This window comes from Megascapheus bottae, chromosome 3 (genome assembly GCF_031878675.1).
Source record: "Megascapheus bottae isolate mThoBot1 chromosome 3, mThoBot2.hap1, whole genome shotgun sequence".
Taxonomy (NCBI): Eukaryota; Metazoa; Chordata; class Mammalia; order Rodentia; family Geomyidae; genus Megascapheus; species Megascapheus bottae.
This window is the reverse complement of record NC_143511.1, coordinates 6562482-6575738: the sequence shown is the minus strand read 5'-3', so window position 1 is coordinate 6575738 and position 13257 is coordinate 6562482. Positions and strand designations below refer to the sequence as shown.

The window sequence follows — 13257 nt, the reverse complement described above, 5'->3', positions numbered from 1 at the left end:
CAAAATACCTGAGATAATCAGGGTTTTTTGTTGTTGTTTGCTTGCTTGCTTTTTCTTTGTCTTTTTTTTTTTCCCCCCCTTTTTGATTGACTGTGGAGCTTGAACTCAGGGCCTGGGCACGGTCCCTGAGGTTATTGCTCTATCATTTCTGGTGGTTACTTGGAGGTAAGAGTTTCACAGACTTTCCTGCCAAAGCTGGCTTTGAACCACAATTCTCAGATCTCAGCCTCCTGAGTAGCTAGACAGGTATGAGCCATCAGAACCTGGCAATAATCATCTTTGAAGAAGGAAAGATTTCTTTCAGCTCTCATTTGCAGAGACTTCAGTCTATGGTTAGCTCCTTCCTTGTTTTGCAGCATATGACAAAGCAGTACCTCATGGCAGGGAGAATGAATTGTAGTAAAGATGTTTACATCATGGCAGTCAGGGATCAGAAAGAGACTGAGATCTGAGGATTGCAACTTAAAGCGAGCCCAAGCAGGAAATTCCTTGAGATGTTTATCAGCAGTTCAGCAAAATGCCAGAAGTCAAGGTGTGGCTCATCCCAGATAGCTAGCGTTGAGTGAAAAAGCTTAGGGACAACACCCAGGACTTGAATTCAAGCCCCAGTGGGGGAAGGAGCAAAGTCTCAATATCCCTTTCAAAGGCATTCTTTCCCTCCAGTGACCTAAATTCCTCCCATAAGCTCCACCTCTTCAAGATTAGTCCATCTCCCAGTTCAACCAAACACCACCAAACCTTTAGAATGAATCTTTAAGGAACCTTTAAGACTCACGTTATAACATAGACTGTGATAGGTATAGCTCAAAATCATGAAGCCCATAACTGGGCCTCACAGAAGCAGGTTTGAGTCAAGCAAAGCTCTCTTTGCTTTGGTGAGTTCCCAACACTTGACTGAGTGCTTCTCAAGGCTGTAGCCCAGTCCCTGAGTACATCTTTCACACAAGCTGCAGTAACAGGAATGAATGCTACAGGAAAGCCAGTATTTACACATTCCTGGGAGTGAGTCCGAGGTGTCTTGCCATTCCCAAACTATCAGTGTGGAAAGCTGTAATTTAATTTGGCTGCCAGCTCAACTTCTCCCCAAGAAGACTCTGTTTATGCATGATATCACACCCCTAGCTGTTAAGAGTCAGCCTGCTGAGGCTAGGTTTCTAGATCTTGCATGTTTTCCCAGCTTGGTGTGCTATTTTAGGAAGGTTAACTGTGTAAGCCTATGGGAGTAATGAGAGGTTTGGGGGAAGTTGTCAGATAACCCATTTCTGTAATGGGAGAACTCTTAATTTTTTTTTTTTTCTCTTGAACTTCCATTTCAGCCTAAAGATACACAGCAAGCACTTAGTAGAAAAGCATCAGCAGTCAACATGGAGAAATTCAAGAAGTTTGCAGCCCGGAAAAAATGGAAAGTAAGACTGGGAAGGAAGGATTCACACAGTCTCTTTCTTCCTCACAAATCTGTCTGAGCAGGGGCTCATCTCTTCTGATAGTGATAATTCAAAAAAAAAATGTATCTAAAATTTTTTAGAAGTTCACTTTGTAATCTTCTGCACTGTGATTTTTTTTTTTTTTTTTTTTTTTTTTGGTTCCAGTCCTGGGCTTGAGCTCAGGGCCTGAGCACTGTCCTTGGACTTTCTCAAGGCTAGAGCTCTACCACTTGAGCCTCAGCACCACTTCCAGTTTTTTTCTATGTATGTGGTACCGAGGAATCAAACCCGAGTCTTCATGCATGCTAGGCAAGCACTCTACCACTAGCCCAAACTCCCGGCCCCATGATTTTTATTTTCAAAGATAAAAAAAAAAGAATGTAGTCATTCTTTCCAATGTAAACTTGCATTTGCTTTCATCCAAACTATTCCCTACTACTGTATTTCTTTATGGCTATGGTAGTTATATGAATGTGGGTGCTGTAATGGATCTCAAAGAAATCCTCAGAGTAAGGCTTAAGAAACAAGAAGACCCACCATTACCTCTGTCTATCTCTTTCTCTTTGTTATTGCGATTTCTGCCTTTAAGAGTAAGTGCAGGGCTGGGAGTTTGGCCTAGTGGTAGAGTGCTTACCTCGCATGCACAAAGACCTGGGCTCCATTCCTTGGTACCACATACATAGAAAAACAAAAAAAGCCAGAAGTGGTGCTGTGGTTCAAGTGGTAGAGCTCTAGCCTTGAGAAAACCCAAGGACAGTGCTCAGGCCCTGAACCCAAACCCAGGACTGGCAAAAAAACAGAGTAAGTGCAGAAGCTGGACATTGGTGCTCACACTTATAGCCCTAGCTGCTGATCAGGCTGAGATCTAGGATTGTGGTTCAAACCCAACAGGGGCAGGAAAGTCCCTGAGGCATTTATCTCAAAAAAAAAAAAAAAAAAAAAAGCCTGGGCTGGGCGCTGGTGGTTGGCCCCTATAATCCTGTCTACTCAGTAGGCTGAGATCTGAGAACTGAGGTTCAAAGTTAACTTGGGTAAGAAACTCTATGAGTCTCTTATCTCTACTAAACTTCCAAAAAAGCTGGAAGTGGAGCTGTGGCTCAGATGGTAGAATGCTACCCTTGAGCAAAAGAAGCTAAGGGATAGCACCCAGGTCCTGAATTCAAGCCTTAAGCCAGCACCCCCCCCCAAAAAAAAAGCCTGAAGTAAATATGTGACTCAAGTGGTAGAACTCCAGCTCCCCCCCCCCCAAAAAAAAACCATTAAGAGTGTGAGTACTTGAGTTCTACCCCTAGTACCAGCACAAGAAAAAGAAAAAAGGTGAGATGTGTGCTATATGTGTTTTTGTTTTGTTAGTTTTTTTTTGTTGTTGTTGTTTGGTTGGTTGGTTGGTTGTGGGACTTGAACTCTGGGGCTCAGCGCTATCCCTCAGCTCTTCAGCTTAAGGCTAGCACTCTACCACTTGAGCCACAGCACCATGTCTGGTTTTCTGGTGGTTAGAGATAAGAGTTACCTGCACTTCCATGCCCTGGCTGGCTTTGAACCTTGATCCTTAGATCTCAGCCTCCTAAGTAGCTAGGATTATAGGCGTGAGCCACTGGTGACCTGCTCCTGCTATATGCGTTTTTATAATCACATTTTCTACCTTTACTCCTGGATCAGAGGTCTTCAAGTCTGGCCCCCAATGTGCTGTACTTCCCCAGGGTAACCTGTTCAGGGTTTGTCACAGTTTTATTTTGTTCCTGGAAGGATAGAGAACAATGTACCTCAGAAGAGTCCACAGCTTCATAATGAAATGCACAGAATCTGTCTCTACCACTGTCTTGACTTGTAAGATCTTTAAAATTATTCTTTCAGCAAAATACTACAGTCTGCTGAAAGACACTGCCCTGTGAGAGCAGATTGTCCTTAGGAACACTTCTCAAAGGCTGTGTTGTCCCTACTGGGTTGAACATTTTTACATCCGCTCTCCTGACTTTTTACATCTTTTTGTTTCTTTATTGAAGCAATCCGTTCGCTTGATATCCCTGTGCCAAAGATTATCAAGGTCGTTCCTGTCCCGAAGTAATATGAGTGTGGCCCGCAGTGATGACACTCTGGTAAGCAGAGCCATTGGCTACAGCCAGCTTTCTTGGTGTTATGGATTGGCAGTGCTTAAGTTATCCAATTTGTTCAACAATTCAGAAAACTTCTAGCTCTGGAAATGTCAGGCCTATTCTTATTCTTTCTGGAGGACTGGGCATAACCTTCTTTCCTACCTTTTACATCTTAATTGGGTTGGCAGTATCTCTGTACCCTACCTTCTTACCTGTCTCAGCTACCCAGACATATTCACCACACTGCACTATACTACACACTAAAACATACACAACACACATCCTCACACTGCACCACCTACTTCACACACGATATCTATACATACCACAGACACATTATGTACATAGCATCACAAATATACAACACATGTATATCATACAATACAGAAACCATACAATGCATGCACATCACATACACCATACATATTACACACAACACATCATACACACTGCAATGCACACACACACTAATATATATATATATATTATACCACATAGCATACATAGACACCCCAAATGTATTATACACATACCCTATATACACCTACCCACACCACCCACCACACAAGTACACACACGCACACACACATTCATTTTCTCTGTCCTTTTCTCTTTCTTGCTGGCTAGGAGAAGCCCTTTCTAATTTGCCTGAATTAAAAGGAGAACTCTCAATTGGCATTGACATGGAGTTTTTAGGATCATAGTGGTATAGAAATGACATGTGGTCCCCATCCCCTTTCCCTATCAACATGAAGGAAAATGCCCAGCTTCTGAGTGGTGAGGCTCATGGTAGACCAGATGCCAAATTCACTTGGTTTACTGACATGGTACTGACTGTCTAGAGCCATGGACAACAGCATCACTATTTCTCTCAGCCCAAACTGTAACTTAATCACAGATTAGCTCCTCAGATATGAGTTGACATTGCTAAATTTGATGAGGCTTTTCCCTGACAAACAACAAGAGTTTTGTTTACTTGGGAAGTAAACAGGCCCCCAGAAAAGACAAACATGGAGGTTCTGTGGGAACCACCCTGCCCTGTAACTGAATTGCCAGCATTTTCTGGGTGGTATCGGCACTATAAAGGCACAAGTCAGCACACACTTGCTCTTGTTTTTCCTCTCAAGCTAGTCACTGCTCCATGAAGTCTGCAGCTCTAGCTTTGTGGAATAAAAAAGAGATCGGAAAGGCTAAAAAGTAAAATTTTCAAAAAGAAGTGGGAGAGAAGGAAGTTAGGAGGAGAAGACGAAGGCTATCTTGGGAATGCATTGCGCTTAGATAACAGCTATGAATCTAAGCAGTATAATGAGAGTAACTAAAGACTGTAAATTATAATCATACTGACTGAATAAGCAGTTTGGAGAAATCCATGTCACTGTGAAAGATTGATTCTTCCGTGCCCTGTATTACTAATCTCTAGGGCGGGCTCCAACACCTAATTCCATCCTTCACGTTTGCTCTGTTTCTCTTGGCTTCTGCCCTCATGCAAATCAAGACTAGGCTTGTGATAGATGCAGAACCTGTGGCATTCTTAACGATGCACATAAACAATCAGATTCCTCATGGAGTTCATTGAATTCAGGAAAAAGTTTCAACAAAGCATTTTCCACTCTGCCCTTACAAGCAGATGCTTACCCTCTGAGCATACCTTTCCCTAATTGAAAATACCAGTATTTTCATCACTATATTTTCATTATTCCAGAAATTAATTTGTTTGGGAGGTAACATTTTGCCCTTTCTATGTGACAAACTGCTACTCCCTCCTGTTTACCTGAGCCTTATGTCACCTACATTGTAACCTAGAGAGCAAACAGCTTTTAAAATTCAGATTTTGTACAAAAATAATGACCAGTAACCTTTTTGTGTTTATCATTGGAGTTTATTAATATATGTTTCCAGAAAGCATGTAGAGAAAAATAATAAAGCTGAATAATGCTGTCTTAGCTTTTTGTGGTCCTGTGGTTTGAACTCTGGGCCTTGACACTTGCTTGGCATTTTCCACTCAAGGATGATACTCCGTCACTTGAGCCTTTCTTCCACTTCTAACTTTTTGCTAGTTAATTGAAGGTATGTCTGGGTGGACTAGCTTTGAACTGCAATTCTCTGAATTCAACCTCCTGAATAGCTCAGGTAAACAGAAAGTAGTGGTAGTTTGCCACATAGAAAGAGCAAATCACCTCCCAGTTACTTTCACGCAGATGGCGAATCTAGTGTCTCCCACCTTCCAGATTTCACCTTTAGCGAGTGAGTACTCGCTTCTCTTATGCTCTAAGAGTTTCTTGACCAGCAAGCTTATGCTTACTTGTGCTTCTTGATGTCTGACTCAGGATGAGGAAGACTCTTTTGTCATGAAAGCCATCATCCATGCCATCAATGATGATAATGTTCCAGGCCTGCAGCACCTTTTAGGCTCATTGTCCAACTATGATGTTAACCAACCCAACAAGGTAGAATTTCCCTGTTCTTGGGCTGATGGGTGGGTGTGTCACAGTAAATGTGGACCTCCAAGTCCCAATATGATGGAATAAAACCCATGTCTGTTAATTTTGACTTGAGTTCCAAATAAGGGCTTTTTGTATCTAAGGCTTTACTTTTTTCCCGGATTGTACTGCTCCGCCTGGCTCTGTGTGGGGGGGGGGGTGGGGGGGGCAGGGGAGGGAGTGTATGTACCAGTACTGGGTCATGAACTTGGGGCCAGGGAGCTGCCCCTTAACAGTTTTGCCCACACTTTACCACTTGAGCCCAAGTTCAACTTCCTACTAGGGCTGGCTATGAACCTTGACTTTCAGATCTCAGCCTCCTGATTAGAGAGGCTGCCACTGGGCCCAGCTAGCCCTGACATTTTGGACCTTCCCATTTCTGAAAATGACAATATCACTTTGGATTGTGAATCCAAAAAGGGAAGGGACTGCTTGACTTTCTGGTTGTTCTCCCTTTCTGTCAGACAGCCACATCTCTATCTATGGATACCCAGGAGATTTGTGGTGGTAATTTGGGTTCTTCCTTTCATACTAAACCTGAAAAACCATAGTTTGTTTCTTCTCATCTTTTCCAGCATGGAACTCCTCCATTACTCATTGCTGCTGGCTGTGGGAATATCCAGATACTTCAGCTACTCATTAAGAGAGGATCAAGAATTGATGTCCAGGATAAGGTCATAGTTCTAATTTATTGAAAAGGAATTCCTTTCTTATGTATTTCTAAATGTCTCCTGATCATAGGGTTTTCTTGGTATCCTACATAGTAAAGTGTGTTGCTTAGACAGTTGTGCAGTATGGCACTTCTGTTAGGAAAAGGCTCTCATTTCTTTTTCCCTGGGCCCTGCAGCTTTGTAACAGCATTTCTGTGTACTTCCTCCTGACTGTCCTCTTTACAGGGTTTGAGGTCACATTTGGAAAGGCTTTCATTACCTGATTAATGTAGTAGAAATGCCCTTGCCTATGTATGTGCATTAGGTGGACACACTTGGAGTTACAGATCACTTTAGAAGTATATAAACAGCATCATTAACGACTGTGATCATTACAAGCATCTTTTCTCAGCAGCCATAGGCCTTTGTTAATATTGTAGTACTGGGCTTTAAACTCAGGGCCTCACACTTACTAGACATGTACTGTACTACTTGAGCCATGCCCCCCACCTATGCTGTCATCAGAGCTGTACATGAATCTATTTGTCCCTTTCCAGTAGAGTCAGCCCTGCCTATCCATGGACTATATAACCATTGATTCAACCAGGAGTAGATGGAAAATGTTAAGAAAATTCCAGACAGTTTTCCTTGTTATACTGTAAAGAATGCAGTAATTTTTCCAGTCTGTTGAGTATTCTGAGTAATCTCAACATGATGTAAGGCTGCGTATAGGTTGTATGCAACTATTATACTATTGTAAAGGGACTTCAGCATACATGAAAAATGGAATCAGATGGACTTATGGGATGGGATGCGTGGGGTTGGAAGAGATGGTGGAGAACAATGGAAGAGATGATATTGATAACGTGTATTGTACTCATAATTGACAAAGAAGAAAAGGCAGCATGGGGGGGTAGACTTTAGCATCTGTGAATTTTACTGTCTCATGAAGAGTTCTGAAATCATCCCTGTACATACTGAAAGCTGACTGTACAAGGAATTTTAATCAGAGATTGAAATGAGAGTTTTACATTACTAAAATAAAAATAGATCCTGTAATCTTAGCTACTCAGGAGGCTGAGACCTGAGGATCACAGCCAGGCAGGATCACTAGAAAACCAGAAGTGGAGCTGTGGGTCAAAATGGTAGAGCAACTAGCCTTGAGCAGAAAAGCTCAGGGATAGTGCCCAGGTCCTGGGTTCAAGCCCCATGACTAACAATAAATCGATAAATAAATAAGTTAACCAATTAATAAAATAGTTGCAAAGATAGTAGGGAGAAGCCCTGGGCTGAACTTTACTTTACCTATTGCAACATCTTTGATAACTGGTGCAGTTGTCAGAAGTAGTGCTTCCTCTGGCTTGTGGGCCTAGGCATGGAATGTTGTAATTCTGAGAGGTGGGACACACACATCCAGGACTCTCCAGACATGTGACTCTACCACATTGGTTTCATACAGGGCGGATCCAATGCCATCTACTGGGCCTCCCGTCACGGCCACGTGGATACTCTGAAATTTCTCAATGAGAACAAATGTCCTCTGGATGTGAAAGACAAGGTAAGGCCTCCTTTCCTCTTTAGAGGAAATGGTGAAGGGATAAATTTTAGTTTTGGTCTACCAGACCAAAGAATTCAGGATAAAAGCCTCCTGTAGTGTGTTTAAGGTAGAAGTTATTCTGTGCCCATGGCTTGATCTAATATTAAGATCTGCACTATGCTGAAACATGCAAGATTATTACAATAAACAAATAATGAATTATCTGCCATAACACAAGGACTCTGAGTTCAACTTGGAAGAGAAACAGTGACCTAAGTTCTGATTTTCAGACTTACTGTGCTATAAATCATCTACCATTCTCATCCTTTTTTAATAGCTGACCATGCTGAGTTTACAGATTGTTGACACTAGTAGATTAATGAGGCGATCATGTAAAATAAGGATTTTGGGGGTACATAGAAAGAAACAAATCGGTACTTCTGGAACCAGACCTAAGCTAGGATCCCTACATTTCATTCATTAACTCATTTTACTGTGTATCAGTCTCTACTTCCAAAGCTCATTTTCTGATGTGTAGTTAAGGCACCCAAACATGATTGCATGTTCACTAAACCATATTCACTGAACCATAGTTTTTATCACTGTAACAAAATCCTGAGGATATCCATTTAAAAGGAGGAAAGGCTTATTTTGGTTCATTGTTCTAGAAGTTGTTTTTCACTGTCAGTTGGGTCTGTTGCTTTTGGAATGCCATGGTTTAGAGTATATGATAGAACAAAACTGTTCACTTTGTGACTCCCAGAAGGGAAAGAGGAAGAAAAACAGAAGCCAGGGTTCTATTATCTCCTTCAAAGGCATGCCCTTAGGGACTAACTTTAAGGCCAGAGACATGTATGACAGGCCACACACCTCCCAGTGGTACAATATCAGTCAGGTAACGAGCACTTAACACATGGGCCTTTAGAAGACATTTAAGATTGTTATCCTTTCACACATTTGTCACTGCATTTTGTAGTTGAATGACTTGTTTTGACCACTTTAAGGGTGTGACATTTTGGGGGGGAAGATTAAAATATTTTAAAGTAGTTACGCTTATTATTCATGAATAGAAATTTATTGGATGAGCAATTTTTTTTTAAAAAATCTCCAAGAATATAGGAAATGAACAGATTCCTAAGCATCCACAGACAAAAGAAAACCTGTTAATAAGACTGTAGCTGGGTGTGGTGGCTCATCCCTATAACCTTAGCTGCTCTGGAGGCTGAGGATTGTGGTTCAAAGCCAGTGCTGGCACTAAAGAACGGGACTCTTATCTCCAAATTAACTACTAGAAAATGGGAAGTGGGGCTGAGGCTCAAGGGCTAGGTCAGTAGCCTTGAGCTGAAGAGCTCAGGGACAAACCAGGCCCTGAAGTAGGGCGATAACCTGGAGTTGAAGAGCTCAGGGATAGCACCCGGGCCCCAGAGTTCAAGCCCCATGAAACCCCCCTACATTTAAGTAATTGCCATTTGGTGAATCTAAAAGCAGAATTTATTTGGTAGGTTTTTAAGGGCGGGAGGGAGGGAAAAAGTAGGAGAGGGAAGCAGCCAGATAATACCAGTGACTCATACCTATAATCCTAGATAGTTGGAAGGCTGAGAATGTGGATAATCTCAGTTCAAGGCTCTAGACCAGCCAGGACAGTTCTCAAGTACTTGTTCTCAACCTCTAGCTGGATCTCGCAGTGCATGCCTACTATTCTTTTTTTTTGCCAGTCTTGGGCTTGGGCTCAGGGCCTGAGCACTGTCCTTGGACTTTCTCAAAGCTAGAGCTCTACCACTTGAGCCCCAGCACCACTTCCAGCTTTTTTCTATGTATGTGGTACCGAGGAATCGAACCCAGGTATTCATGCATGCTAGGCAAGCACTCTACCACTAGGCCAAACTCCCGGCCCCCATGCCTACTATTCTAAGCCACCAGAGGCCAAGATCAGAGTATCATAGTACCAGGCCAGCCAGGATAGAAAAGTCCAAGAGACCCTGTGTCTATGGAGAGAAGAGGGATACAGGTACCTGCAGATGGAAAGCCAATAAGTAGGCACACACCCGAGTGACAAGGAGCCCTTAGGTCAAAATAACAATTGAAAAAAGGCAGGGCCTGAAGAAGAGGGTAAAATGCCCAACCAGTGGGAAACAGTACTTGAGAGTGGCACCATGCTGTGGCTTCCACAGCCCCTGTGAATGCTCTGCTTCCTTTGCAGTCTGGAGAGACAGCCCTCCACGTGGCAGCTCGATATGGCCATTCCGATGTGGCCCAGCTCCTGTGCAGCTTTGGCGCAAATCCTAATTTTCAGGACAAGGTGGGTCAGGGCGGTTTCTGGGCTCCACCCACAGAGGGTACAGTAGAGTCCTTCAGAGTTAGGTTCTTGTTGTCCATTACTGGGATAGGTTCTCTAACCTATGTGACACGTAGTAGATGTTGCTGCCAGGTTCTCTTCCTTTGTGTAATGCTTGCTCTGTGTACCTCTTTGAGGTGTGTTACTGCTGCTGTCACTTTTACAGATCAGTGAAGAAACTGAGGCACGGAAAATTCCGTAACTTTCCCAAGTTCTGAATACCCAATTGTAACCACTATCCTGTCCCACCTGTCAGATAGAATTGGGTCTCTTGATGTGGCCTGGGACCATCCAGACTTCACAGTCCCTGAGCACCTCGAGTCTGGAAGTTTCCTTGACTCAGAACATAGTTATCCCGATTTCTCCCTTGTCAGAGCAGTGACAGTGTCCTGACTCATCTTTGTTTTCCTTCCATGGCAGAAATCTTGGAGGTTGATCATTCTAGAAGAATTTTTGCTTAGAGAAATGTTCTCCTCCTATTAATAGTTGCAGGTAAAGTAAATGAAGGCAGTTTTGCAAGCAAGATGCTATAAATCTACCCTCATGGAGGCTGTATTGTTTAGAAAAGCTGAGTTCATGGTTCCAGGGGCTCAAGAAAGTCATTTGTCAGTAATGTGCTGAGAAAGTCAAATTCATGCAACACTAAGTATTAAGGAAAGAAAAGAGGGAGAAATATTGATGTCCTGTTCTGAATCACAGTGGCTCACCCTGATGTTATTATTTCAGTTTAATATTTCTCCCCCTTAGCTGTAACCTCTTTCTCTGCATTCATTTGAGCTGAGCTTCCTGTAGGAATTGATGGCGGCTGACCCTGCCTCATACTTTAACCCTTGAATGTTTTCTCTTCCTTTCTGTACTTGTGTCTGGTTAGGAGGAAGAAACCCCCCTGCACTGTGCAGCCTGGCACGGCTACTACTCTGTGGCCAAATCCCTTTGCGAAGCAGGCTGTAATGTGAACGTCAAGAACCGAGAAGGAGAGACGCCACTGCTGACAGCCTCAGCCAGGGGCTACCATGACATTGTAGAGTGTCTGGCTGAACATGGAGCTGACCTCAATGCATCTGACAAGGTGATTCGATGGGCCACACATACTAAGAAGTGTCTGGGGATCTAGGAATTTGTATTTCTGACATAACCAAGTATTAGTATTATTTTCTTTTTTAGTCACTGCTTCATGCTTTCTTAATAGGCACTGTCCCTCATAAGCCACATCTTCAGAGATAGCATCTCTCTTTTGGCCTGAGCCAGCTTGGATCTTGAGCAGGCTTTGTAGTAGTGATCCTGCTGCTGCTGAAGCCTCACCGGGGTAGAGAGGTGGTGGCGGCATGGAGATGGAGAGACAGGGGCCCACTCATGGAGCCTGGTGTGTTTCAGGATGGACACATAGCCCTGCACCTTGCTGTGAGGCGCTGTCAGGTGGAAGTCATGAAGGCTCTCCTCGGCCACGGGTGTTCTGTGGATTTCCAAGACAGGCATGGCAACACACCACTCCACGTGGCCTGCAAAGATGGCAACGTGCCTATCGTGGTGGCCCTCTGTGAGGCAGGCTGCAATTTGGACATCTCAAACAAGGCAAGTGCGGAGGACAGGTGCCACCCCCCCCCCCCACCTCAGTGTGCCCAGAAACCTGTTTCTGGATTTTGGCCAATGCCTGCTTACATCTCTTTATCATTCACAGAGAATGCCACCCATGCAAACTTGTGTTATACAACTGGTGTGTGTGTGTGTGTGTGTGTGTGTGTGTGTGTGTGTACACATGTGAGCTCCTATAGGGAAATAAACAACATGGTGTCAGCAAAGACAGCTTCATTTCCTGAAGCACCAAGTCTTCACAAAATACTTAATGATCCTAGGATTTAATCAAGATTTCTCCACCAATGATCAGAAGTTCCCCAAATTTTCTTTTGGGTGCCAAGTAAGTTCTGTAACATCAAAAGGACTCTGTTATCTGGTAAAATAATAAACAACATAGATTTCGAGCTCCTAGGTATCTCATGTGCCTGAATCCTGTCTAGATTTCTCTGTGTGTGGGCCACTATCCTGGCTTAACCCCAGGACATTGGTACTGTAGTGTTTTGTCCTCAAGCCTGGCACTTTACCCCTTGAGCCATAGCTTTTCTCTCTCTGAGTAAGAGATAAGAGTCTCAGAATTTCCTGTCCAGGCTGTCTTCAAATCATGTTCCTCACATCTCAGCCTGAGTCACTAGGATTACAGGTAAGGTCAACTGGCACCTAGCTCCATCTAAATTTTCACATGAATAGGAGAGGTGGGTGTGCTTTTAGCCTTGTAACTAGAAGAACAGCAAGCACCTGTTGTGCTAGCATTGTGTTAACCAAGTCCAACAGGAATTAATCTTTGATTGTGGAGACTTTAAGTGGTGCACATAGTAACAGCAATGTTTTATTATGAGTTATTTGAGGTAAAAGAATTCATATCTAAAACATTCGGAAGATTTTATTTCTACAGAAGAAGGATTCATTTTGCAATGCTGACGGATTGTAATGGAAGTTGCAGCTGGTAACCTTTGTGTTGTAGGAATTTGAAGACACTATCCTAAGTCTTAGGCATTGCCTACTGGCTGTTCTCTTGGTTCATCTTTCTTATCCAGCCAGTCTAGACCTTTGAGGCTTACCAGCTCCTAAGAGACACGCATGAAGCACTTTCCAGGTTAGAATTCCAGTAACCTACTCACTCCCACTAGGTGCAACTCTTAAAGCTTCCACTTTTATTACTGTTA

The 13257-nt window shown here is 43.1% G+C and overlaps 1 protein-coding gene across 1 annotated transcript in view; it reads left to right on the top strand.

The window, feature by feature from the left end:
• The window catches only part of Dapk1 (death associated protein kinase 1), a 180167-nt gene that overhangs the window by 127865 nt on the left and 39045 nt on the right, over positions 1–13257 (top strand). The window contains exons 10-17 of the mRNA XM_090329520.1: positions 1317–1406; positions 3428–3520; positions 5845–5964; positions 6573–6671; positions 8107–8205; positions 10385–10483; positions 11391–11588; positions 11894–12091. Of these exons, the coding sequence (XP_090185646.1) occupies positions 1317–1406; positions 3428–3520; positions 5845–5964; positions 6573–6671; positions 8107–8205; positions 10385–10483; positions 11391–11588; positions 11894–12091 (996 nt within the window). The remainder of the gene's footprint in view (positions 1–1316; positions 1407–3427; positions 3521–5844; positions 5965–6572; positions 6672–8106; positions 8206–10384; positions 10484–11390; positions 11589–11893; positions 12092–13257) is intronic.